The sequence below is a fragment of the Orcinus orca genome, chromosome 14 (assembly GCF_937001465.1).
Source record: "Orcinus orca chromosome 14, mOrcOrc1.1, whole genome shotgun sequence".
In the NCBI taxonomy this organism is placed as follows: Eukaryota; Metazoa; Chordata; class Mammalia; order Artiodactyla; family Delphinidae; genus Orcinus; species Orcinus orca.
Window position 1 is genome coordinate 35,375,097 of NC_064572.1, and position 27,742 is coordinate 35,402,838.

Consider the following 27,742-nt stretch of genomic DNA (forward strand, 5'->3'; position numbering starts at 1 on the left):
CTAGGGAGGGGGCGGGGAGTCTTCACTTTTCAGAAGCTTCCCAGGGGATTCTGAAGACAAGGATCCAAAAACTACACCTGGAGAGACCTAGGAGTGACTCAGAATCAAAGCCATCTGCCTCCCAATTTGTAACACCAGCCTTAAAATCGTCCATACCCTTTGACCCAGTAGCCGCACTTCCAGGTATTTATCCCGAGGAGATGAAGAAGTACACAGATCCTCACAGCGACATGACTTATACTGAAAAGTGGGACATTTCTAAATCTCCAATCAAGGGGAACCGGTGACATACATCTTGATATGGCAATACTGTACACCCATAAAAAGTGATTCCTTTGTTCACTCTTTTAAAAAACGCTTCCTAGTAGTTACCGCCCGTTAGTAAAAGCACCTGCAACTTATTCTTTTGATTGCCTGCATTTTTTAAACTCTCTACCATAAGCATGGTGAATTACATGTTAAAACCAAGCAATCATTTTGTTTTAATTACTGGCATCAGATCTAAAGCATGAAGCCCAGTTCAACTGGAGAAGGAAGGACTGCAGGTGGCATCCAGTTCAACCATGAACGTGACAGAAGGAACACCTTCCCTGCCACGCCCGAGGTTCTGCTTGAATACTTCCAGCAGTCAGGAGCTCATTTCCTTTCCTAAAGCAGTGGTTGCTGGCAATTAAAAAGTTGCTCCTTAGTCTGAGCACGACTCTACCTTCCTGAAGCTAAAATCCCCATCTCTCTTGCAGCACATGACATCAAAAGTTCAATAAATACACAGAACAGAGCTATTTTTCTAATCAACTGACTTAAAGGGTGACTACCCGTATCTGCCCACTACAGCCAAGATGTCAATGCGGGTTTTGGCAGGCACTGCTGACGCGTGTTCCCAATGCCATGTTTAAACAGAGTGCTGGTCACCCCCCCACAATCACCTAGATGAGTATTACAAACATCCCTACTGAGTCAGCTGTTCCACACACTACAGCTGGCCCTCCCCCGCTGGTGACTGCGACAGCCCCGCGACGGCATGGGCAACTCTTCACCAAGACCATTTTTGGCAGGTGAGCAATCTGCCTGAGGTTGCTAGCTCAGCCAAGACACACAGGCGCCGCACCACCAGAAGCCGGCCATCGGGAGCAGGCAAAAGCCCCTTCCCTCAAGGACAGCAGCCCACAGAAAAGTGAGGCTTCTTTCCTCCCTCTCTTATTTATTCCCTTTTATTCCCATTTCCCTTCCAATTCTACTCCCCCAGGCACTTAGGCGACCATTGTTTTGTCTATCTTTTTGTGTGTGTTCTTGAAAAATGGGCATTGTTTTGTATTGTTAATTTACATAACAGCGCTGCAGTATCCATCTCACTCTACTTCTCACTTTTTCAAGGAGCACCATGCTTTAAGCTCCATCCCATTGCCATGTGTGTGTCTCATCAGTCACTTGGAACCACTGCACTGTCAGCTCTCCCAGGGATGGATGCCACCCACGGAGCACTGCAGTGAACCTTCACCTCCCTCCGGGAACTTGTGAGGGAGCCTGGGGCATTCACACTCAGGAGAGGGGCTGCAGGGTCAGGGCTTGGCGGCTGCCCTGCCAGAGGCTCCAGGACGGCTGCACCAGCAGGGGTGAGTTCCCACATCCCCACGCCCCGCTGTCCACGGACATCATCTAGCTTTCTAGTTTCTGCCAGCCGAGGAGGTGGGAAAGGAGAGGGTTCACTGTGGATTCTTACCAAACCTGCCAGAACCATGCCTCCTAGGAGAGCAGCGAGAAAGGCATCTGCCACGGTAAGCGTCAGTAGCGCTGATGGAAACAATTGCTCATTAATAAAAATCTCCACTGGGAAACCTCACTCCCTGGAGCTGTCACAGACTGCTAGAGCACAAACACCACGCACCGCCTTGCAAAATGCCCTGGATCCCGCCTGCTGTGGTCAGTGGAGAAGCCTCCCAAGGAAGCCCACTGCTCAGGAATGGGCAGCGATGGGCTCTCAGCCGACTTCACTTCTTTATGTGCAATCACACAGCGCCACCACCAAGGACTATTATGCACAGCTCATACCACATGTGACGCCCCATGTGATCTGACAGCACCTGAAGCAGTCTTTACCTGTTCAATGCGTCCCAGCAAGGTCAAATTGCTCTAAAGATTGCTAAACGCTGATTCCAGTCTCTGTGCTAACTTCATCACGGATCAGGAGCCCAGAGTCTGCAGACCAGCGCTGGTTTGTAGACCACACCGAGTGTGGGACAGAGCGGGGAACAAACCAACCAACCTGCCCTGGAAGGCACAGCGTAAGGTGGCGCTTCATTGTAATGACGATACGAATACCAGCCGATGCTCCCGCAGTGCTCCCTGGGTGCCAGGGGCTGCTCTCAACACTGCAAAACTAGTAACTCCTTTAACCCTTACAAGACAAGGTCTTACTATTATTCTCATTTCACAGATGAGGAAACCAAGGCACAGAGAGGGAGAGTGACTTGCCCACGGTCACAGTAAGTAGCAGATCCAAGATTTGAACCCAGTTCTTGACTCGGACGCAGGCTCTTAACCACTCGACTAAGCGGATTCCTGAGTGACCTGACCCCTCCCCACCTGTTCCCTCACTGTAAGGTGGAGTAAGGACCCCCAAAGGGTTGCTGAGGTCAAATGAGGAAATACACAAGTAACAGACAAAGTACGCTGTGCAATAAAAACACCTACCATCTGCGCAGTGCACAGCGATCTACGTGCATGGGACCATCTCCCTGCACCATCCACCTACTTTCACATCAGCTCGGAAGGCAGTGGCGTCACAGGTCCCATCACAGAGAGAAGGATAAGGCTTGGTGAGGCTACGTGAGGTGGCCACGGGGACACAGCTAGAGGGCAATGGTCACTTATTTCTCCTCAGCCACCTCACTCCTCAACCGCTCCCTTCTCCTCCCCAAAGAGAAGGCCAGCAGATGGGAACGGGTTTCAAGTTCCCTGGAGGACTCAGGGACTCTGATTTCTAAACACCCCAGCTGTAATTCTCAGACTTGAAACTTAGGAGAAAAAAGAAGGCCTTCCAATCCGTCTAAGGGCTCACAGAAAGCCAACGAGGCACCTCTGGGGATTCCGAGAAGGCTAGTCGGTCTACACCCCCTTACACCACCCTCCTCCGGCCACAGTGCCCTCTCCCACATTCTACCGACCACCCTCTAGCCCATGCCAACCCCGCCTATTCCTCTAGGCAGGCTCGGGCTCAAGCAGCCTCACAGAGAACCGATGCAGGGAGAATGACTGGACGCCAACAGCCAGGCTTGCCCTGTGCCTGCCTTCTGGGGGCTGGCTGGCCTCACCCTATTTTCCCAGGGCCTGCTGAGTACATGCCCTAAACCGAAGCCCCAAATTCCTGTGAAGACCCACTATTCACAGAATGGATTTTCTCCCAAGCCTCCTGCCCCTGCTCTGCACGCTGTCTCATCAGGCCGGCCTTCCTCCTTGTCCCCGTCCAGCGCCCACCCAGCCTGCCAGCCGCCCACCCTCACCCAGCTCACAGTGCACTGATCTTTAGGCGGCCTCCTCTGTGCTGCATGACCTGTTCTGCTGGACACCTGCTCCCTCGGGCTTGGGCTTTCCAATGAGACAATAAACTCCTGGTGGGCAGGAGTCATCTTCTTTGTCACCCTTTTGAGAATCTTACAGATTTCTGCAAATACACTTGTCATCTGCTATAAACCACAAAATGGAAGGTGAGGAGAAGCAAGTCTATAAGCTAAGCTGATGACCTTCCAGCATTTCTAAAAGCTCCAGAATAGGCAGCGCAACCAAAACTGAAAACCTTTGAGGAAGAATAGGATGTACCTTCCATCTAAAAGAGCAAATCCAAGTCGGGGCGCCCAGTACGGGACTGTGGTGTCGTTCATGAGCAAGGCTAATGTCTTTCTCACCTCTGCGTGCTCAGCACTCAGCAGCTCCTGGTCCGAGCACTGACCAGGTTCACACTGGATGGATGATGGATGGGCAGACGGACAGGCAGTTGGCCAGATAAAACTTGGACCCGACTCAGCCTGGTCTCCACCCTAAAGGCTGAGTGATCTCATGCAAGAAGACAGTGACCACCTCTGCTGAATTTTCACATGGGAAGTCTTAATGGTGGATTGGCCAAAAAGCTCGTTTGGGTTTTTCCCTAACATCTTACGGAGGAGACGGTCGTATATAATAAACTCTCACACACGGGCCCGAAATTCTAAGCTGCTTCAGGTTCAGCTATATTTTTTCCAGGAGAAGGACCCAGAGCCAGTACATTTTCGGTTTGTTATTCTCTTGCTTTTTCCTGGATCCAGTTCCCACCGAGGCTGGCCATGGGGGTGGCCGGCTCAGTGTCCACAGGGCCTTTAGCCTCTTATCTTTATTAAAGGTTTTTTCCTCTGGGGCAAGAGGCTCAGTGGCGTCATTTTGCTTTTTGAACTCTGTCCCGTGACTAAGCAATAAGAAACCACACAGTCAGCCCTAGAAGTTTTTGCTGTGTCATAAAAAGAATGAGACCAGGAGGTACCTCCTGCCAGCATCACACCCATTCTCTGACTCAGCACTAAATTTAGACGTCACGTCCTATGTTTGCATTCAGAGAGTACCCCCTGTGTGACAGGTGCCCAGAACATGTCTGCTCAATGAATGAACCCTGTCACGAAGAAGAGGAGGGGTGTCCAAGGCTCAGGACACAGAAATATCACTGGGGACCTTCACAGGATGGCCCAGAATACAGAACAAATGCAGATTCTATAAAGAAACTGACCAAGACTCCAAAGCCTGCCCAGCCTCTCAGCAGCTGGAGGCCCTGAGCAAGGTGACAAACCTCTCTTGGCCTAGTCTGCCCATTTGTGGAACATAAATACCAACTGCATGGTCCGATAAAAGATTTTTTCTCAATGGTCAGGAAGGAGAGCTGCAGCACAACTCCATGAACTGCGATGCCCTGTTACATGCTGGAAAGGCTGGTGCCTGCAAAGCCAGGCCTGGATCAGGAAAAACCAGTCAAGGCTCCTGAGACTCCCCGCCCAGTCTGTGGCTGGTGGAGATGCCTTGGAAGGAGTCCCGGCCTGGGAAGAAACCTGGATCCTGCGTCCAGCTGCACCGAGGCATGCTATGAGAGCCTGGTGGAGTCCCTTTGTGTCTTTGGACTCTGCTATTTCTCATTTATAAAATCAGCAGTCTGGGCAAAGTGGTCTCTCAGATCCCTTCCAGCCCCGATACTCGACAATCTTAAGCTGCTTAAGAAACATAAACAGGAAATGAAAATTCTGGCCAGATGAGAAGAAAGAGAGGTTACCCTGAGCAAGACGAATAGAGGTTATCGTGAGTATTGAAAAGGTCATTATACTTCTTTAAAGTATGACTTCTTACATCAGAATATAAAAATACAATTAAGTTTCTTCCCATGTGTTTGTTATCCCATCACTCACTATTGGCTGGACAGATTTTTCACCACATTTGGACAGCAGATTTGCAGTGGTCAAAATGATATACAAGAATATTCGTTTGGGAGTCCCAGGCCATCTTAAGGAGTCTGACGGTTACCATCCAGACAAGTAACCTGAAGTTGACTCAGAAAGAGGCCTGAGAGCCACCTGGGAGAGACAGGCCATACCTAGAAAAACACTGTGAGTAGAAAAAACACACCCTGGCTTGAGACGGCCACCAAGGCTGCAGCTCAGAGTCACAAGCGATCATCTCTGCTGGCTTCCCACACAGGCAGCTCCACAAATCCCACCTGCAGGCTGCATATCGGAAGGGGCTTATCTATGCAACAACAACTAACAATTCTCTTATGCAATGTAGGGGTAGGGCCAGTCAGTGATATTATTAAAAAAAAAAAAAAGAAGTTTTCAGAAAAGGTAACCACTTCCCACCTGACCCCATCTGATGGGATTTCACTCTGCTCCTTCCCAATCACTGTCTTGTGTAGCAGAGAATGGTTTTTTTATTAGCTGCACTGTGGTCACTTGTCATTTTTGACAGCATGGTTCATCCTGAAAGGAAACCTACAAAGGTAAACAGAGGAAGCAGACAAAGACAAGAGTATCTGGTGGAAGCACAGCTGCCACTGGCAGCAGCCTCTGGGTCCAGCTGTGACTCACCAACCCAGCTCAGCTCAGGCAAAGGAAGGTGAGGCTTTGGGTAGCTCTTCACCTCCCTCTTCATGGAGAGCATCTTAAAACAAAAGCATCCAAGCACACTGGTTTTCAAACCCTGTTCCACAGAACTCTGGAGAACCCGAGGGAACTGTGCGGAGGCACCTCAGGGAGTCCATGGGGAAAAGGGCAAGCTCCAGGCCTCCATACCGGTTCACCACAGCACCTGTCTATCTTATATATCTGGCTTTCATGTAAGAGTCCGGTTAATGAAAAGAATCCCACAGCTTAAAAAAAAAAAAAAGGCAAAAATAAAAAAATTTAACTCATAAAGAACAGTTACATTTCACATATGTTATTTCATTTAATTGTTCCCAACAGCCCTGTGAGAAAACTGAGGCTAAAGGGGTTTACGATCAGACTCCACAACCCATTCTCTAACGTAACCATCCCATGCTCACCCCCCATCTATGTGGACTCTCGGGGAAGGGACGTCACCACCTACAACAGTACACTCCATAGCTGGATAGCACAGACCATTAAAACAAGTTCTACCTTAAACAAAAGGCCCAGGGAAGGGGGGGCTGCTGGGGATTCTAAAAGAGACTCAGAAAGCAGCATCAACTAAAGGCAACGTGTGGACCTTATGAAAATCCTGATTTGAACAAACCATCTATAAAGAGGCATTTCTGCAACAAGGAAAACTGAGTATCAACTGGATATGAGATGACATTAAGAAATTATTAATATTGTTGGTTGTTGGGATAGGAAGGGTGGGAGGGAGAGGCAAGAGGGAGGGGATATGGGGATATATGTATATGTATAGCTGATTCACTTTGTTATACAGCAGAAAGTAACACAACATTGTAAAGCAATTATACTCCAATAAAGATGTTGAAAAAAAAAGATTGTTGGGTGTAAAACTGGTCTTCCGGTTATATTTTTTTTCTAAAGGCCTTATCTCTTAGAGATACCTCCTCAAGTATTTATGGAGGAAGTGATAGGCTGTCTGGGATTTGTTTCAAAATATTACAGAAAATGGGACTTCCCTGGTGGCGCAGTGGTTAAGAATCTGCCTGCTAACACAGGGGACATGGGTTCGAGCCGTGGTCCAGGAAGATCCCACATGCCACAGAGCAACTAAGCCCGTGCGCCACAACTACTGAGCCTGCGCTCTACAGCCCGCGAGCCACAACTCCTGAGCCCGTGCGCCTAGAGCCCATGCTCCGCAACAAGAGAAGCCACCGCAATGAGAAGCCCGCGCACCACAACGAAGAGTGGCCCCCGCTCGCCGCAACTAGAGAAAGCCCAACGCAGACCCAACGCAGTAGCAACGAAGACCCAACGCAGTCCAAAATAAATTAGTTAATTCATTTTAAAAAATAGTAATCATGGTAGAGACCTGGAAGAAACGTCTTAGAAATCTACTCCAACCCCATCACCAAGCTTCCTTGGACCTAAGGCCACCCTGCAAGTACTGAGAACCCTACAGGACTGAGGAAGTCCTCAGTCAACACTGCACTTCTTCCAGCTTTACTTCTTCCAGCCTTCTACTTGGAAAAAAACAAGCCCCAGGTAGTTAAGAGGCTCATCCAAGGTCAAGATGTTGTACAGTTAGGAGCAGATCCCCATCCAAAACTCTTTCGAGGACACCAAGCTGACTTTCAAATTCTACGCGCAAAAAGTGAAGGGCTCTCCAATCCTACACAGGCAGTGTGGTCGCTCCGCGTGGCTCCTGGCAGCCAGTCTCACAATGCTGGTACCTGAGCGGTGACCATGGAGACTTCAGCCACCAATGTCACACCACCTGCTTCCATCACAGACATACTGTGGGTGGGGACATCCATGTGTGCCGCTGGAACTCACCCTAGCCTTCCTGCACTCCCACAGCCTTCTGTCACTGTGAAGTCACCACTTAAGAATCTGCACTTATTTCTGAAGAGAATCTGGACTTACGCAGGGACACACCACTCATTCGCCACACAGCTGACTAGTCATCCATCCAACAGAAATTTACTGAACGCCCATGTTGGGGCAGGCTCTATTCTAGGCATCGGGAATACAACAGCGAATCTGGCTCATGGAGACTACATTCTACTCTTGATGACCCACAGCCACGGTAAAAGCAACCCTGACATCTGTTCAGCACAGTTTACCAGGAGCTCTCCCATAACCCTCAGACCAGGAGAATCCCAGGCTTCTGGTCCTAAGGCTGGTTCCAGGCTGCATTACTCACCACACTAACAAATGCTCCTTTTCTCCTACCATGCATTGTCAAATAGCAGAGTGAAGTAGTTACTGTTTTCATTATTTTGTAGAGAGGGAGATAAGTTCAGAAAGGTTAAATGCCTTGCTCAAGGTCTAAAACCTAGTGAAATCTGACAACCTCCAACCACCCCACTCCAGCAATGACCTCATCTGCTAACTGCATCATCACACAAAGATGAGACCACATCCTGGACATTCACCTGCTGCTTTACCTGCACAACATCCTTTCTGCTCTTCTTTTTTTGGAGAACTGCTTCTCCCCATTCTAAAGAACCACATGGTACTGGTACGAGCTGCCAATCACCCTACCCTATTGGTTGGGTCCACTGCTGGGCCCATCTTAGTCCTTTAGCCCCAGCCACGGTGACTGGGTCTCACACGGACATGTGACCCTAGTCAGGTCAATCAGAATCCTCCCATGAGATTCTTCTGCCTGGTTTACTGGATACGGCTCCCTTTATTCTCTGGTCAGGGGCTGTGGAGATGAAGCCAAGAGGGGCCTGAGGTCATGTTCCAGGCCCACGGGAAAAGCCCACGGCATTCAGGATCAATCATCCCAAGGCCAGTTACTCCAATTCATCCCAAGGTTTTGGAATATTATACAATAAGTTTCTCTTTTCTGACTAATACAGTTTGAGCTAAGTTTCTGTCACCTGCAATAAGGGTGCCTGAACACAGAGGGATAAATAAAATCTGCCTTTCTCTTAGAAACCTCTTTTCAACCATCACTTTCAAGTTCCTCCACTGCTTCCTTCTCAACACAATTAACAGAACCAAAAGAAAAACCACAATGGCTGGAGCTTTTACTTCTGACCATCAAGGACAGAGTGGATGAAGAAAAGGTGGCTGGTACCTGAAGAGAGTAGGGAGAGAACAAAAGGCCCAGGTAACCTCTAATGAATAATAGATAATCCACACCTGACGATCAGCAGCCAACTGCACTCACCCCACCGGAAACGCCTGGGGTTATTCTTTTTTAAAAATTCCTCCAGCTTTAACTTCTGACACGTTCAGCCCCAGGTGGTATATAAACCCCTTGCTCCGCCTAGCCATCATGGTCCTTCAGATTACCTCTGCATCTCCACCCACCCAGAGCCAATGCCCTGCTCACTCAGGCTGGTCTAATTTCTGCAACCTGAAAACACACTGCTCCTCTCATAGCTAGGAGTTTGTTCTTGCGTCTCCCACCCAGAACATCCTCCTTTTCCTCTGCACACTCAGAGTACCCCTTCAACACCCAGCTCAAGCCCCAGTCCCTCCTCGAAGCCTTCCTTGGCTTCTCCAGCAAACACTACTGTCTCCATCCTCTTAACTATAGCGAAGCCAAGTCAGCCAGCTCTCCAGGAAACTAAAGAGGAGGCACAGAGGGGATGAGGAGGAGAAATTCAGCTCTGAGCACACAGTGGAGAGTGCCACCAGCAGTCACCATGTTCTGCCACTTCTGCTCCACGAGAGAGGCCTGTTGTGAAAATGGTTTGGGGAGCCCTCCACACTTAGATGGTAATTAGAGCCACTAGGGGTGGATGAGAGTATTTGCGGAAAGCATGTAGTAGAGCTTCAAAAGGAGGAAAAAGCCTGTTTGTATTTGTATCACTCAATTGATCTGTCTCATAATGTCACTCTCCTGAGTGTCCCATTCCCCCAACTAGGCAGCTGCAGGCTGGAATTACATCCTATGCACCCCGGCCCCACGTGCACCAAGAACAGGACCAGGCACCTCAGGCCTCCCCAATCTCATTTTGCCTCCCAGTGGCTGAGACAGGCCATGCAGCACCCCCAGCCCCATCTCACAGATGAGGACGCTGAGGCTCAGCGCCAGGAAGGGGCCCCTCACTCCAGGGGCAGGCGGTTGAGGAGCTGCGAGTGAGAAAACCCAGATGTCAGCAACTGAATCAAAGAGAAAAAACAAAGGACCTCGTGGGTTCCGAGTGAACAAACAAGATCCTGGTACTACCATGGAAGAAACTCGAGAGACCTGAGCCAGTCAGAGGAGAACAGTTCTCTCCTCTCTCTACCACCAGTGGGGACAAAGGGGCTCACTCCTTCCCTACAGATGCACGTATTGGGACAAGGAAAGGCTACAAAATTCCAGAGTTCCCCAATGCAGGAAACGGCCTAAAACTGTAATGGGAGGGCCAAACCAGGTAACAGGAAAAACCACCCCCAACATGGAATCAGGAGCACTGCACTTCGCCGGACTCCAGCTCCTTTCTGCCCTGCAGCTCCTGGCCTGTCCTCAGACCTCACAGATGGCGGGAACGGAACCCAGCGTCACGCAGAAAAGGCACTAGGTGCCACAGAACTAAGTGAGATATTCAAGTATGCAGTAAGATAGAAAGGCTCAATAGCAATGTACCATCAATTCTGGTAGAGAAGTCCCCCTGCCCCCAAAATAAAACAACTCTGTGTCTTCTTACTCACCTTCATACCCCAGGCCTGAGCACGCTGAGTTATAAACGTCTGGGGCTCTAACTGAGCCTGAGCAGAACAGATGAGCTTGGTTTGCTTACTGCCCCGTACCACCTAGGCCAGTTTCCTCCCAGTTCCAGGCCCCACGTGGGGAGCGGCCAGACATCATCTGCGTGCAGCACAACAAACTCCCACAGCACACAAGTGCCAGCCATGGGACGGGCATTCTAGACCAGGGGCCCACATGGGATGTGGAATCCATCAAAGGAGCCCCTAACTGGGTGATGGCAGCACCTCCGATGTAGAAACAGTGACAAAGGGGCCTCCCCTTGAGACTACGGATCCTTGGGAAGCCAACCGGTTCCTCTCTGGGGCTCCCACAAGACGCTTGCACTAAGGCTGACTTACAGGCAGAGGTGTGCACCTGTGTGCGGAGTGGAACCTACTGGGAGAGCAAAGACCAGGACACAGGGCTGAGTTTCCCTGACTTCGGCTCCTCAGGGATGAAACGGGTGCTTCCATTCCTTCAACCTGAGCAGTCCTTTTAGTCACTGAGCTTTGTGCCATAAAAGGGGCTCCCTGGCTAACAGAAAAAAAGCTGCCAACCACTGCACAGTAATTCATCCTTTAAAAGATCCCAACGCTCTGTGGTTCCCTTGCACACCGTGTCACCCCCTCATCCCCAGAAGCTCTACATGGCATCTTGCCAGACCAAATGCTATCCTAATTTTTTCCTAAAGTATTAACTAAAATGAACTTAACTTCCCTTGAAAACCTACACAGCTCTGCATTGTGGTAAAACTAGGGTTTGAAATCCTGCCCCTGAGGATAAAATCCAAACCCTATTTCATCTTTTCCTTAGATGTCAGGACCAGCTTCCAGAACTTCAGCTCTGTGAGGCCCCACCTTCACTACCAAGCATGGAAAAGGGAGGGCCCTAATTAATGGCAATTCATCTATCTATTCCAGAGATTAAAGCTAGCGCTGATTCAAACACATCCCATTGAAGACTTAAGTCTGCACTCAACTTCTGCGCTTCCTTGATCAACCTCCTCCTTCAAGCACAGAGAGCTAGGTAGACAAAAAGGCAACTAAGAAGAAAAAAAAGTTACCCCGAAGAGATTTCCCTCTGACCTTATCCTCAAGGCCACATCTGACAGCTCTTAGCATCATCCCAGGAGAGGACTGGGCTGCCCAGCAACTCAGACACGATCATAACTGGGGGACAGCGTAGGTTTGAGGAACAGAAATGTTGAAGAGTCAGAAACCCAAAGCGGAGACAGAAGGGCCATCAATGAAATGATATGCTGTGTGGCCAGCAGCTTAGTCTCTCTGTATGCCAGTTGCCTTCACTACCAAAAAAAGGTGGCCAATATCCAATGGAGCTGTTACCAGGAAGAGCTTATAAAACCATCTCCTTAATAAGTGAGGCTTTTAACGGCCAAATAAACACGTTTCATCAGCCTGTGGCCTACAAGTTGTTAAAGGCAGTTCATCAGCCCTCTCTGTTCACTTTTAAAACACGGACAAGACATAGAAAAGCAGCACTTGTTGCTTCCTGGTTCCAAATGGGTTAAATAAAACAATGGGTCATAATTGAAAACTCCTGGTGCCCAATACTTTGAGCAATTTAACCACTCCAAGCTGGAGTTTTCTCTCTGGCAAAGAAGGAATAATAGCGCAGAGAGTGGTAAACGAACGTGATACAGCAGAGTGCCTGCCACAACAGTAGGTGCCCAATAAATGCTGGCTCTTCCTTCCTCAGTGCTATGCCTTCTTCTTCAGCTTCCTTGTCTAAAAGCCTGGCTTTCCACACTCCCCAACCAGGCCACACCAAGCCTACCACTTGCCACAAACTCCCAGCAGTAACCCCCCCACACACACACACGAATACTCACAAATCCATCACCACCACCCAAGGGAACCCGTCACCAGCCTTCCCTCCTCAGGCAGCTCGGCACCCTTAGGGAGGGAACTGAGCCCCAGCAGCTACTACCAGGATTTTCCCATGGTGCAATGCAACTTCCCCAACTTTTCCCGGCCCACAGTTTCCAAAGAAACCTAGCAGGCATTGTGCATAATCAACCACAAGCCTGGGCGAACAAACAGACTGAGCTTTGGGCAGAGGGAGCTGAGAAAATCAAAAAGTGAAAAGGCACCAGTGGTCCTGAAACGGGGTGCCAGGGACCAAAATTCAGAAGTACCGGCCCTGGCCCAGGTTCTATTCTTCTAGACCTTATCACTGATTGAAGGCTAGCAGAGGCTCTCAAAGGACTGGTGGATGGTTAAGAGTCTTAGAAAAGGGACTGACGAACATCCCTCCGAGATCGCCCCGCGGCTAGACCTGGCGGTCTCGGGAGGGCCCCGCTGCCGCGGTACCTGGAGGATCAAGGCCTGCAGTGCGGGGCATTGTTCACAGCGAGGGTGGGATTGGGGGAGGAGGTGTGAAATGGGGGTCCGCGCATCGGGCCCTCCCCAGGCAGGCTGAAGGAAGGAAGGTTCTCCTCGCGGCAGGCGCCAGGTAGATGAATGGCCCTCGCGACTTCCCCCTCGGAGAACCGGAGAGAGAAGTCGTGGAAGGCGGATCCGAGAGGCCGGGTGGGGGTCTCACACTCACCGGCGCCCTCGGCGGGCTGCGGCGGCCCGACGACGCCGTTCAGGTAGAGAATGGGCAGCAGGTGAGGCTGCGTCTTCTCCAGCGCCGCCCGCAGGTCCTGGAAGTGGTCCCGCTCCTTGGCCAGGAGCAGCTTGAGCAGCAGCTCCGCCTTAGCGCCTCCCGCCTCCTCGTCCAGCTGCCGCCGCTCGCCGGGGCTCAGCGCTCCTGCGGCCTCGAGCAGCCCGAGCACCGCCTCCACCTCTGTCATGGCCTGGGCCAGGCTCTGCTGACACTGGGCGAGCAGCTCCCGGCGCTGGGGCTCCATGGTGGCGGCCGCCCCGCCCCGCCCCGCCGGACGGCTACCGGACTCCCGGAGGCCGGCGGGCGCGCAGGCGGGCGGGCAGGCAGGCGGGTGGCGACGGGCCCCGGGCGCCTCGGGGCGGCGAGCGGTGGCGGCAGCCCTAGAGCGCCGGGGGCCGCGAGGCCGCGGGGGCCATGGGCCGGGGCCTGGGCGGGCTGGGGGCCCGGGCGGCGAGCGGCGCTCAGCAGCGGCCGCCTCCCGGGCTCAGTAGCGCAGCCATGTTGGTTGCGGCGGCGGCGGGACTGGAAGAGGAGGAGGAGGAGGAGACGGAGGAGGAGAAGGAGGAGGCGGAGGTGGGGACGGCGGCCGGGGCGCGCCCCGAGGCCCGGCTCCAGCCGGGCATGCTCCCCCTCCCCTCCCCCTCGGCGCGCGCCGCTCCCCCGCCCGCCCCGCGAGAAAACTCTCTCCGAAACGCCGGCCCCGGCGCCGCCCCCCGAACACGATTACAACTCGGAAAGGAAAGTGGCCCGGCCGTCTTCGCCAGGCCCCCCGACGGCTCGGGAGCCGCCTCGCCCCGGCTCGGCTCACTGGGGCCCCGCGGCCGCCGCCGGCTCCGCCTTGCCCGCGCCCCGGCGTCGCCGCCGCCGGTCTGTCCCTCCGCCCCCTTCTCTTCTCCTCTCCTCTCTCTCCCCTCCCCTCCCTTCCCCCGGCCGGCCTTTCAAGCGCCCGGGCGGCCGGCCCCGAGGGGATGGGCGAAGGGGAGGGGTCCCCACCTCCCCGCCCCGGGCCCGCCTCGGAGGCGGGGACATCGCGCGCGCTGGCTCTCCGGGTCTCCGAGGCCCAGGCGGAACCGGCGGTGGGGGATTCGGAGTCAGGGGCCTCGTGGGAAGCAGCCCGCACCCCCAGCCCCCTCGGCCAGGCACACGGCCAGACCCCGAGCTATTGGAGACCCTCTCAAACAAAACCCTGCCCCGCCCCCATCCAGGGTCTTCTAATCTGAGAACTCCAGAATCAGGCCTGGAGACAATAGAGAGGACGTCCCCTAAACTTGGCCATCTCCAAATTTAGACCTCCCCCAAATCTGTGAGATTTCCCCACTCCAAGGAGCTATTATATAGAAAATGTCCCAGTATAATCCCGAGACTCGATTAATCAGGATCTTTCCCCTCACCCCCATTTTAGGTGGATTGGTTCCCAGTGTCTAAAGAGGCTTGGATGTTGGGGAGAGGGGGAGGGGATATGTTACTGGAGGAGGAAGAGAGCCGTGGGGTCTGCAGTGGAGCCAGTTCATTTTTTTGGCAAGAGAAGTGCTCTCCTCCCTAGATGTCATCCCAGATTCTAGTCTCAGGAGAAGGTAAATCAATGGGCTTGCTCCCCTGATACCCTCAATGAGGATCTACAGTTGGGCTCCAAGTCCAAGAATGCCTCCTGCCTTCCATTGTAGCCCTTTGTGGACACATAACCACTTACCTCCTGACTGCAGGAGGAGGTCCTTAAAAGCTGGAATCCCAGCTGATGACTCCCAATAACCCCACCTCGCCAGTGTAGAGTGGAAATCCCAAGGCCATTGCAAATGTCTGTGTTCCATTGAATGATGCTCAATTACAAACACTGGGGACCACAGGTGCTTTTTCTGCTGTCACTCCCACCCCACAACTTCCAGTCCTCCCCGCTAAAGAAGTTTTCTTGGAGTCTGCTTCTGTAAGGGGAGGAGTCTTTTTTTTTATTTAGTGGAAACAAACTCTATATATAGTGGTTAGAACAAAAGTAGCAGTTTGCACTTCAGTTTGGATTTCCCTTTAAATAGCTACACAATGTGGGAACAAATCAATTACCCTGGCTGTTCTCAGTTTTCTCAGGAAAATAGGGTGGGGAGAGTGTATTCCACCAGGGGTTATGAATAAGCTCGAGGGTGTCAGTGAAGCTTTTGAAATTATCTGCACTTTTCTGTAGACATGTATGTATTTTTCTGGGATGGAAGTCCATAGCTTTAATCAAATTCTTTAAGGCCTCCATGACCCAAAATGGACTCCAAAATGGTTTCAGAGATCTCCCTGCTTAGGTAGTCTGGGCTTCTATGGCTGAGTGAGGTTCTAGGGGAGGGGAAGGCTGGCTATTGCACAGTGCCAGGGGTCTAGATAGGCTCCCTTGCTGTCCCTCCCACTCCTGCCCCTGAGAGATGGTTCCCCCTTCTGGCCACCTGTTCCCCTACATCCTAAATCACCTACAAAAGCATCCACTCTTCAGTACGCACTTGGACCTCTGTTCTTAACTGGATTAACTAGAAATCTAGGGGTGGGAGGAAGGTGGAACGGAAGAGAAGTTGGAGACTAATTTGGTTTGTAGTTAAAACAAATTGTGACTAACTCCTAGGTCCAAATGGTGCCTGAGATAGGAGAGGGCAGGAGGAACGCGTCATCTCCCAGTGACCCCTAAAAGAGTGGTGGGGAGCATGGATGTTTTGCCCAGGGAAGCCTTCCTGGGAAGCAGTGAGGAAGTCCATTTGCTAAGAGTGCTTTCTCTCAGGGGCTGCAGATTGATAGATGACTACTTTCAGCAAACTCTTTATTGGAAACTCTGGGGTTTTATGCAAAACATAAATTCTGGAGGAAATTGTTTACTTTATAAACATATTCGACCTTAAGTGCCCTTTAGCCAGTGACCTTGATATGACCTTGTGTTTCTGTACCATTTTATATCCTTCAGGGCACCTTTTCTCATACTATCTCCTTTGTGCCCTGTTCTACGTTGAATTGCGTCCCTGCCAAAAGATACGTTCAAGCCCTGACTCCCAGCACCTGTGAACGTGACCTGATTTGGAAATAAGTTCTTTGCAGATGCAATCAAATTAAAACAAGGTCATATTGGATTAGGTGGGCCCTAATCCAATATCTAGTGTCCTTACAGAAGAGGGGAATTTGGACACAGACACACACACAGGGGAGACTACCCTGTGAAGACAGGCACAGAAGTTGGAATGATGCATCTACAGGCCAAGAAACGCCAAGGACTGCCAGCAACCTCCAGAAGCTGGGGAAAGAGGCCTGGAAGAGACTCTCCCACAGAGCCTCCCAGAAGGAACCAATTCTGCCAGCACCCTAATTTCTGACCTCCAGCCTCCAGAACTGTAAGCTAGTAGGTTTCTGTCATTTTAAGCTGACCCAGTTTGTGGTAATTTGTTAAGGTAGCCCCAGGAAACTAATACAGTCTCGTCACAATGGACAACGACGGGTGTCCCCATTTTACGAATCACCCTGTCACCTCACTCTTCTACTGCCTAAGAATTTCTCTGTAGATTTACGTACCTTTCCTCCTTCCGATCTTAGAGAAACAGCACCTCTCCACCTTCAGAACAGCCCTCCGTCCTATGGATAGAATCTTTGCACCCCCTCCATGTACATAGCCACACACACACACACACACACACACACACACACACACACACACGGTCTCCCTCTGTGCTATGGCTCAGGCCTCCCTCCCCTTTGCCAAAAAACAGGCCTGCATCTCCCCATTCTCAAAGGCCCCCTTTCCCTCTCTCATGTCCTCAGGAAAGAACCAGTGCCTGGCACCAGAACCTCCAGATGCTCGTGGACCTCATAGCCCGTGGTTGGTGCTTTGCAATCTGCCTTCCGAAAACAACTCCCCCTAGAAAACTGCTTTCCCCTCCCTTAAACCTCCTGTTGCCAGCCCAAGGCCTTTCCTTCACACCTCCTCCAGCGTCTTCCACCCTGCTCTGCTTCACCCCACCCTGAGAACGTCTTCTCTCTCCCCCACTGGCTCCGTCCTCTCCACAGTGGCTCTTCACCCCTCTTCTCCGCCCACACTCCCTCCCTTTTAAAGGGTAATCACTTTGGAGCAGGACAGACATGAGCTTAGATCCCAATGCTGACACTCACTCCCTAGGTATCCCTGAGCTAGTTACTTAACTTTTCTGAGCCTCCATTTCTGCATCTCAACACTGGGAATAAGCATCACCCTTTGGTGGGGTTACTAGGAGGATTCAGTGATAGGATTTATACAAAGCACTCGCTCAATGCCCAGTATGTGGCAGGCATATAAACCACATAATGTAGTGCTTGAGCAACTGCTGCAGTCAGAATGCCTGATTTAAATAACAGCTTTGCCCCTTATTAGCTGGGTAACATTGGGTAAACCTTTCTGTGTCTGTTTCCTTGTCTGTAAAATAGGGATATTATCATCAAGAATAATATCAGAGAAGTTAGTGCTCTATCAATGGCAGGTGTCACTGTTCTTTTGGCTTCCACTGTCTCATCCATCTGAGAGGAAAGACTCCCCGTAGCATGTAGCAACTGGTTTTCGACAGATGTTTCTAGGCTCCTGAAAGAATGGTGCGGGCTCCAGCTGAAAGACTTCTACTTCACTTGTATTCAGACGACAGGTAAGGGCAGGGGCCCCTTCTATGTTGTTCTCTGCTGTATTCCCCTCCCACAACGCCTGGCATGTGGTAGGTGCTCAACAGATACTTTTTAATTAAGAAGTGAACATAATGAATGAATGAATGAACAAAAGAGTTTTGCACTGAAGCCCTGCTTCACAAAAATATCTGCTAAAAATGGAAGATGGGGAAGGGGAGCATCTGAAAAAGGACCAGCATCAGAAGCAACGTGAGAGATGTTCACACCTGCACATGGGAGACAGGCTGGGAGCTCCAGGCAAAGCCTCTACCCCCTGGGGGGCTAAGCAGCAGGACCCCCACCCTTTCCTGCCTTGCCCTGCCCTGCTACAAGCTTGGCCCACCAGACCCAACTAAAGATGACTCTGCTCAGAAATACATTCCCCAGCTTAGTGTAGCCTTGAGGGAGGTCACGGCCCCCTCCCAGTTTCTGCAAGCACAATCCTGCCGGGAGCCTTAACCCTTTGATACAGAGCCCATTCTTCACATTGCAACTTAAATGTTACCTGCTTTAGGAAGCCAGACATGCCTTCCTGATCTCCTCTCAAAAGGGCTAGATACCTCTGCTCCTAGCTATCACTGCGATGTCTTACCTCCCCTTTACTAACATTTATCAATGTGTATTCCTCAAGTTGCCAGTTTACTTCTCTCTAACCCCTTGGTGCACAGAATGCACCCTCGCAAAGATGTCAATGCCCTAGTCCCCAGAAGCTCTGAATATGAAATGTGTTATGTTACACGGCTAAAGGGACTGTGCAGATGTGATTAGAGTTACAGACTTTGAAATGGGGATCGCAGCCTAGATTATCCAGGTGGGTCCAATCTAATCACACAAACCGTTCAAAGCAGAGGATTTTCTCAGCCTGGAGGCAATAGAAGGGGAAGTCGGAGAGATATCCAAGCACAAGAAGGATTTGACTTGCCATTGCCAGCTGAGATGTAGGCGTCCACATACAAAGGGGGCAGAGAGAAGGTCTAAGGAGCAAAAGGCAGTCCCCAGCCAACAGCTAGCAAAGTAAAAGGGACTGCAGTCCTGCAACAGCAAGGAACTGGATTCTGCCAACAATCTGAACCAGCCTGGATTCTTCCACAACCTCCCGATTAGAGCCCAGATGGCCGACACCTTGATTTTACCCTGGCAAGACCCTGAGTGGGGAAAACCAGTCCAGCCATCTGGACCTCAGACCTACAGAGCTGTGAGATCTTAAATGCAGGTTGTTTTAAAGCTCTAAGTTTGTGGAAATGTTATTATGGCAGCAGTAGAAGACTAAAGATCCCCAAAGACTATGAGCTCTTCAGGGACAGAAACAATATCAACTGTTCATTGTTGAACCCCCAGTTCCTGCCAGAGTGCCTGCCCCGTGATAGGCACCCAAAAAACCCTGTTGTATGAACCGATGGAAACCTACTCCTCCGCCAGGACTTGCTTTGGGAGTAATTATTTATGGTATCTTTGGAAAACAGAACCCAGTTCTCCATCAGCAATTGGAGGGAAAGCTTTCAAAGGAAAATACCTAGAAACTGGGCCTCCTCTGCAGGCTGAGTGAGCTGGGGTCCCAGGGGCCTCTTGACCCTGGGCTTTATGTCTTGACCCTGGGCTTTAAGCCTTGACCCTGGGCTTTAAGCAGCAGCTGCTCCCTGGAGAAGAAACAGATCCTGGTGTCTGCTCCCCGTGTGTGGCTCCTTTGGCGGCAAACAAGATTGCCTTCAAGAGGGAGTGTGTGCACATGAGAGCTTGCGTGTGCACACATGCACAACAAGGGTGAAGGTGTTGTGGGCAGGAGTAGGGCTGTTTCAGCATGAGTGTGGGTGTCTGTGAGGACAAACTGCGCTAGTACCAACATTTGGATGTGTGTGAGTGGAGAAGCAAGGCTTCCTAGGATCCTTTCACTGTTGCACCCTGGAAATTGCAGGTGGCCCAACATCCGAGATGTGACATTTAAAAGGACTTCCTTAGAGAGTTCCTTAAAAGAATGAACTCCCCCAGGATGCTGAAAATGGAAATGTTTGTGAAAACACCACTTTTCACACAACTCTTTAGGATGCTATGACAATGAAATGAACTACACCTGTTGAGAAAAAATCGGCTTAAGCTTGGCTCTTGGTAGCTTCTCAAATAATGAAGACATTTTTCATCCAGACTGTTTTTGTTCTTAGTTCAGGAATAGCTCAGAGGCAAGTGCCCTAAGATTTTTTTTTTTTTTACTAAATGTATTTATTTATTTTTATTTTTGGCTGTGTTGGGTCTTCGTTGCTGCATGCAGGCTTTCTCTAGTTTCCGTGAGCGGGGGCTACTCTTCGTTGCGGTGCGTGGGATTCTCATTGCGGTGGCTTCTCTTGTTGCGGAGCATGGGCTCTAGGCGTGTGGGCTTCAGTAGTTGTGGCACGCGGGCTCAGTAGTTGTGGCACACGGGCTCAGTAGTTGTGACACGCGGGCTCTAGAGCACAGGCTCAGTAGTTGTGGTGCACTGGCTTAGTTGCTCCGCGGCATGTGGGGTCTTCCTGGACCAGGGATCGAACCCGTGTCCCCTGCATTGGCAGGCGGATTCTTAACCACTGTGCCACCAGGGAAGTCCCATGCCCTAAGATTTTAAAATAAGACATCTGAGAGAGGCTCATACTTAGTGATAAAGCTTGCCCAGAGTACCAGGAGAGGGCAAAATTCTGAGTGAGATCAGAGATTCAAAGCATTTAAGAACCTTAGAAAGGAGCCCATCTTCTCCTGGTGCCCAGCGTCACACTCAGGAACTCCCTAATGGAGCACCTCCATCTTTCTGGTCTAGACCAGAGACTGTAGTCTGAGAGGCCCAGTGTCTTTGGGGTTACTACAACCCCAGTCAAAGAGAAAACTATGACTGTTCCCCTTTTCTGAGTGCTAAGTACACACCAGGCACTATACTGAAGGCTTCTCCTGCAGTCCCCAATTCCTCTCCATTACACCTATGGGCAGTGAGTACTACGATCAGCTCTGTGTTACAGACGAGGGACCTGAGGCCCCTCCTAGCCCTCCTAGCTGTGTGTGTCTGCCATCTTGCAGGAGAGAGAACCTCTAGGGTCAGAGAGTGGCTGAGAAGCCTCAGAAGAGCTTTTGAAAGTGCATCAAAACCTGCCAGAAGGTAAATTGGTATAGCCACTGTGAAAAACAGTATAGAGGGTCCTCAAAAAACTGAAAATAGAGTTGCCATATGATCCTGCAATCCCACTCCTGGGCATGTACCCGGACAAAAGTATAATTCAAAAAGATACATGCACCCCTATGTTCATAGCAGCACTGTTTACAATAGCCAACACAGTAGCCTACACTGTTGGTGGGAATGTAAGTTGGTGCAGCCACTATGGAAAACAGTATGGAGGTTCCTCAGAAAAATAAAAATAGAGTTGCCATATGATCCAGCAATCCTACTCCTGGGCATATACCCAGACAAAACTATATTTTGAAAAGATACATGCACCCCTATGTTCATAGCAGCACTATTTACAATAGCCAAGACATGGAAACAACCTAAATGTCCATTGACAGATGAATGGATAAAGAAGATGTGGTACATATATACAATGGAATATTACTCAGCCCTAAAAAAGAATGAAGTGATGCCATTTGCAGCAACATGGGTAGACCTAGCGATTATCATACTAAGTGAAGTAAGTCAGAAAGAGAAAGACACATACCATCACTCATATATGGAACCTAAAATACAATACAGATGAACATATCTACGAAACAGAAAGAGACTCACAGACATAGAAAACAGACTTGTGGTTGCCAAGGGGAGGGAAGTTGGGAGTTTGGGATTAGCAGATGCAAACTATTATATATAGGATGGATAAACAACAAGGTCCTACTGTATAGAACAGGGAACTATATTCAATATCCCGTGATAGGGACTTCCCTGGTGGTGCAGTGGTTAGGAATCCGCCTGCCAATGCAGGGGACACGGGTTCGAGCCCTGGTCCAGGAAGATCCCACATGCTGTGGAGCGACTAAGCCCGTGAGCCACAAATACTGAGCCTGCGTGTGCTCTGGAGCCTGTGAACCGCAACTACTGAGCCCATGTGCCACAATGACTGAAACCCGCACACCTAGAGCTCATGCTCCACAATGAGAAGCCACCACAATGAGAAGCCTATGCACCGCAAAGAAGAGTAGCCACTGTTCGCCACAACTAGGGAAAGCCCGTGCGCAGCAACAAAGACCCAATGCAGCCAAAAATAAATAATAAATAAACAATTAAAAAAAAAAAAGAATCCGCGTGCCAATGCAGGGGACACGGGTTTGAACCCTGCTCCAGGAAGATTCCACATGCTGCAGAGCAACTAAGCCCATGCACCACAACTACTGAGCCTGCGCTCGAGCCCGTGAGCCACAACTACTGAAGCCACAACTACTGAAGCCAGTTCACCCAGAGCCCATGCTTCGCAACAAAAGAAGCCACCGTAATGAGAGGCCCGCTCACTGCAACGAAGAGTAGCCCCCGCTCGCTGCAACTACAAAAAGCCGGCGCGCAGCAACAAAGACCCAATACAGCCAAAAATAATTTATTTAAAAAAAAAAAGAAAACAAAACAAAAATCCTGTGATAAACCATAATGGAAAAGAACATGAAAATGAATATATGTAACTGAATCACTTTGCTGTACAGAGGAAATTAAACACAACATAATCAAGTATACTTCAATAAAATTATTTTTAAAAAAACTACCTTGCCTTCAGAGGAATGAAATCCAGCTGCTGCAGAATAAGCTAGAAATCAACAGCTGTCCTGTCTGCAGACACATGTAAATCAGATGCAAATGGACCCATGGCCCGGTAAGACTCTTGAAGGTGGTGAGAACGAACCCATGCCAGAAACAGCATGTTAGAAGGGATGGAACACTGGCCTTCAGTTTCCAGCTGGGAACCACCAGCTCTGTGCAGTTTTATGAGTTGTTCCTTGGTGGGAAAGCCCTCCGCTGGGGGCCTTGTTTAGGCAGGCATAGTCTCACAAGGCATTCCTGCACTGGTGGCAACAGGTCACGGCACAGGTAGCTGCTTAAGTGCAAGGCCATGGAGACCTCTGAGAGACTGAGTATACAAATGGACAATGGCCAAACCATATATAAAAATAGAACTCTGACCCACAATCTGAAGCAACCAGTTTAGAAAACCAGCCAATCTGTCTGCAGAAACTAAACAACAACCCCTGTAGCAATGGGCCTCAAACAGCCAGGACTTAATAACTGACAGCTTCCCTAATTCTGCAACTAGTTACAACTTAGGACCAACTGGAGCAAGCCAAATATGCCCCCGTAACCAATCATGTAGGATGTCTACTTCTAGTTAATCCACCCCATGCCAACAGCCTCCAATCAGAGCATACCTGAAGTCTTCCCCTTCTTCCACTATAAAATTTTACCCCTGCTCTACACACCAAAAGCAAGCAATGGTGGCCGACTCACTTGTTACATCAAACTCAGAGTAGATAGCATTTGCTTATTCTCATTTGAGTTATCTTCATGTGTTTACACAACTCCTAATTATTGAATTGCTTTGTGACTCAGTTTTCTTACTTGTAAACATAGGATACTAATTTGGGGCATGAATCTTTTGGGAGGAAACTGCCTTAGATAGTGGGGAAGCCTCCTGATAAGGCCCCCACTCCCTGGGTCACCTCTCATCTCAATTCAGCAGCCACGTAACCCACTCCCCTCTTGTTCTGTGCATATGTGTGTGCATCGACACGTCCAGTTCCTTCATTGTTCTCAAGGGAAGAACCCGAAGCCCAGGTGGCAAAAGTGCCTGCTTACCCAAAGCCCTCTTCTAGGTGGGAAAAGTGCCTGCTTACCCAAAGCCCTCTCCTCTGGAGGTCTCTGAGAAACCAGTCTCGGTCTTCAGTTTCTCCCCTCTGACTTCCAGACTCCAACAGCAAGCACGTGAGCCCGTTCAGGAACCCCACAGGTGTCAGCTTATACCTATGGTGAAACTGAAGCTGCCTAAAGAGGGCAAAAAGCCACCCAGTAGTGAGTTACCAGGAGCCACAGAAGCTTCCCAACTAGGGAAGGCCAGTCGTGGCCTGTACACAGAGCTCTGCCCTCTGCAGGGAGTTTTTCCTCCTAGGTTTCAGGGTGCCCCACCCAGCCTCTCCGAGAGCCTGTTTTATTCCGGGAGGCCAGCTGGCTCCAGATGAATTCCTTCTTTCCTGAGGTTGGCTCCACCCGAGGCTAGCCCCACCTTCTCACCCAAGACAAAAGCCAGAAAAACACAATAGTAATAGTTACCATTCTGTATGGACTGTATTAATCCTCAGAACAACCCTCTGAAGTATGTACCACAAATGGGGAAACTGAGTCACGGAGCAGTCAAATGATGTGCCCAAGGTCTCACGAGTACCAAGTAGGAGAGCAGCAGTGAGGGCCCAGGTCTGGAGGTAAACTCTGCACCACCTTGCTGTACTGCCTCTGAATGTTTTCAGATGGACACAGATGCTCATAGAAGAATCTTTGGGGTGTTCCAAAGTTGGGAGCAAGATTCATTTACATTTCAGAGAAATGCTGGGTTCTCTCTCATTTATTACTTTTGGCTCCATAAACATTTGTTAACCCAAGAGAAATACCAGGAGGACAGAAATGAAGACCCTGTCCACCTCAGGTCTTGCACTTTTCTGGGAATGACCAGGCTGCCCTGCTAATCACCCCACCAATCACTTTCAGGGCCTCCCAAATGGGGAAACACATCTTACATTCAAAAGAGAGAAGAATGTACATTTCACTAGCCAGTACATGTGACACCAGAGAAGTGAGTTTGACATCCAGTTTCCTGGGACCCCACCCAGAACCTGCAAGGCCAGGCCCTCCAGGGCAGAGGTGCTGAATTTTTAACCCCACCCCAGGTGAATCTCATCTGTAGTCTGGGAAACAGTGAACCCAGACCCGGGACTCTCTGAAGTCCCTTCCTAGGGGTAGCCGTCGCCACTTGTGTTGCCCGCTGACTAGCATGCCGGCCCCAGCCGACACTCCCTGAGCACCTCGCTGCTGTGCTGGGCGGGCAGAGAGCCTGCAGAGCTGCAGGCAGGCCCCTCTGGCCCTCAGATAGTCACCCCCCTCAGCTCCAGTACTGCCACTTCTATCAGAACCCAGACCCCGAAGGCACAGGACCAAATGAGGCCACGCTGTTGGAGATTTGTCTGTCTCCCTGAAAAGTCTCCAAGCTGCGGGGAGGAAAGAAGCCGGGTTTGCTCATTTTTATTGGTTAACTCCCTCCTGTCACCCCTCCCTCCTGCTGACACTTTGGAGACTTTCAGTAATTGTCAACTGAATTAATAAATTAATGACAGAGGGAGACAGACGTGTTAACAGCTAACAGTAATTCAGGCAGAATGGAGTAAGTACTAAATGGTGGTGGAATGAGTCATTATTGCTGACGGGGAAGGAAGAGGGGGAAAGGCATTCATCCTCTCTCCCCTGCACTGTCAAAACAGAGCCTTAACTCTTCCTCCCTTCCTGTCTCTCCCGCATTCAGAAGACAGCAGAACACGCATTGTGTACAGTTTTAATAATTCCAAAGCAAACACCCGCATCGTCACCCACTCTCCAGCTCCCCAGGGTAATTATGAAATAGAACCTTGCCAGAACCCCAGGGGCCTCCTGTGTTCCCCACCATCACCCCCCCGCACCGCCTCTTCCCCTCCTCCAACCTCTGTCCTGAATCTGGTGTGAACCAGTTTCTTGCTTTTCTTTATAGTTGAGCCACGAATGCATATACCACTGGACAACACATAGTCTAGAGTTACCTGGTTTTGAGTTTTCTACACCTGCACATTTTCTTCTGTGGCGTGCTCCTTTTGCGCAACATGATTTTTTGGAGTTTTGCCTGTGCTGTTGCTTGCGGTGGTAGTTCATTCCTCCTCACTGCTATGTAGTCCATTCTATTGTATAAACACCACCCCCACCAGGGGCTTCCCTGGTGGCGCAGTGGTTGAGAGTCCGCCTGCCGATGCAGGGGACACGGGTTCGTGCCCCGGTACGGGAAGATCCCACACGCCGTGGAGCGGCTGGGCCCTTGAGCCATGGCCGCTGAGCCTGCGCGTCCGGAGCCTGTGCTCTGCAACGGGAGAGGCCACACAGTGAGAGGCCCGCGTACTGGAAAAAAAAAAAAAAAAATGTAGAAACACCACCCCCCTCCCCATTTACTTGGCTATTCTTGTGTTGATGGTCAGTAGGATTGTGTCCAGTCTTTGCTGTATGTACCTCCTACAGTACTATGGCATGCGTACGCAAATCTCTTTAATATATTTAAGAGGAATTGCTTGAGTCATGGGGGTATGCGATTTTTAACGTTACCAGGTGATACCTGTTTTCTGAAATGGTTGCACCTAAGTGTAGGCATTCCCATGTGGAGCTCATTCCACTCAGTGGGCCAGGGTAGTCTCTTTACTATTTTTTTATTTTTTTGCGGTACGCGGGCCTCTCACTGTTGTGGCCTCTCCCGTTGCGGAGCACAGGCTCCGTAGCCATGGCTCACGGGCCTAGTCCCTCCGCAGCATGTGGGATCTTCCCAGACCGGGGCACGAACCCGTGTCCCCTGCATCGGCAGGCGGACTCTCAACCACTGCGCCACCAGGGAAGCCCAGGGTAGTCTCTTTAAAACAGACCTGTAACACCAGTTGAACTTTCCTGGCTTCATCAGGCTGAGAGTTTGGGGGAAGCTGAAGGCAAAAAATGGTTCAGAGGCCACTGAAGGGAATAAACCCAAGGTTTATTGGCTACTATGACACTTACGATTATGCTTTGCTGTGAGTGACAGAAACCCCAAAATAACAGTGTGTTAAACAGGATAGAAGTGCATTCCTCTCCCACGTAAATGAAGACCCCTAGTCAACTAACCAGGCTGGTGTAGTGCTCCACGGTATACGTTCCTTCCATTGTCTCACTCTCCTCTGCACAGGGCTTGAGCTGCTTAAACTCCCAGACGGCTGCTTGAGTTCCAGCCATTACATCTAGATTCTAGCCAACAAAAAGGAGGAAAGAAAAAGAAAGTTTCACCCCTTTTCTTTGAATACACTTTCAGAAATTCACACAAGCCACTTCCTCTTATTTCCCAATGGCCAGACTTAATCTCATGGACACAATTAACTGCAAGTGATACTAGGAAATATATAGTCTTTATTTTTGGTGCCCATATGCCCAGCTGAAACTGTGGGTTCCATCATTAAGGACGAAGAGAGAATGGATTTGTAGGACAATGAACAATCTCTGCCATAGATTGGCCTTGCTCAGAAGAGCACTTCTAAGCAGATCTGCCTAATTCCCTCACCACACAAACATACACACACGGACATAACCACCAACACAAAATATTGGAGAGTAAAATACATATTTAACAAGGCCACTTTCTACACTGCAAGTTATACTATCTGTTCACTTATCTGTAATGCCCACATGGTTAGTTTCAAAGTACTTTTTTTCTCTAGTTATAATTTTGCCATTCTCCTCTCTGGGTCCTCTCCTCCTGATTTTTTAAGGCTAGAGCTTTTCTCCCAGACGTCTCCTAATTAACTGGTACTTAAAGCCCCTTGACACGTAAACAGTGCATTGAAACCCAGATGGGATGGCCTAGAAGCCCACACCTCCAGCCTAGGTAAATAAGGTAAATATGTAAACTTAACCGCAAGCAAATCCATTTTTAACATC

The 27,742-nt window shown here is 50.1% G+C and overlaps 1 protein-coding gene across 7 annotated transcripts in view; it reads right to left on the reverse strand.

The window, feature by feature from the left end:
• Positions 1–27,742, reverse strand: part of DLG5 (discs large MAGUK scaffold protein 5) — a 160,183-nt gene that overhangs the window by 113,367 nt on the left and 19,074 nt on the right. For 4 of the 7 annotated variants that reach the window (XM_033434015.2, XM_033434012.2, XM_033434011.2 and 1 more), the window contains exon 1: positions 13,381–14,068. In XM_033434015.2, the coding sequence (XP_033289906.1) occupies positions 13,381–13,684 (304 nt within the window). In that variant the 5' untranslated portion in view covers positions 13,685–14,068. Of the gene's footprint in view, positions 1–13,380; positions 14,069–25,842; positions 26,154–26,935; positions 27,056–27,742 lie in introns of those variants that run through there. The other 3 variants (XM_049697220.1, XM_049697223.1, XM_004273043.4) reach the window with 3 other exon arrangements.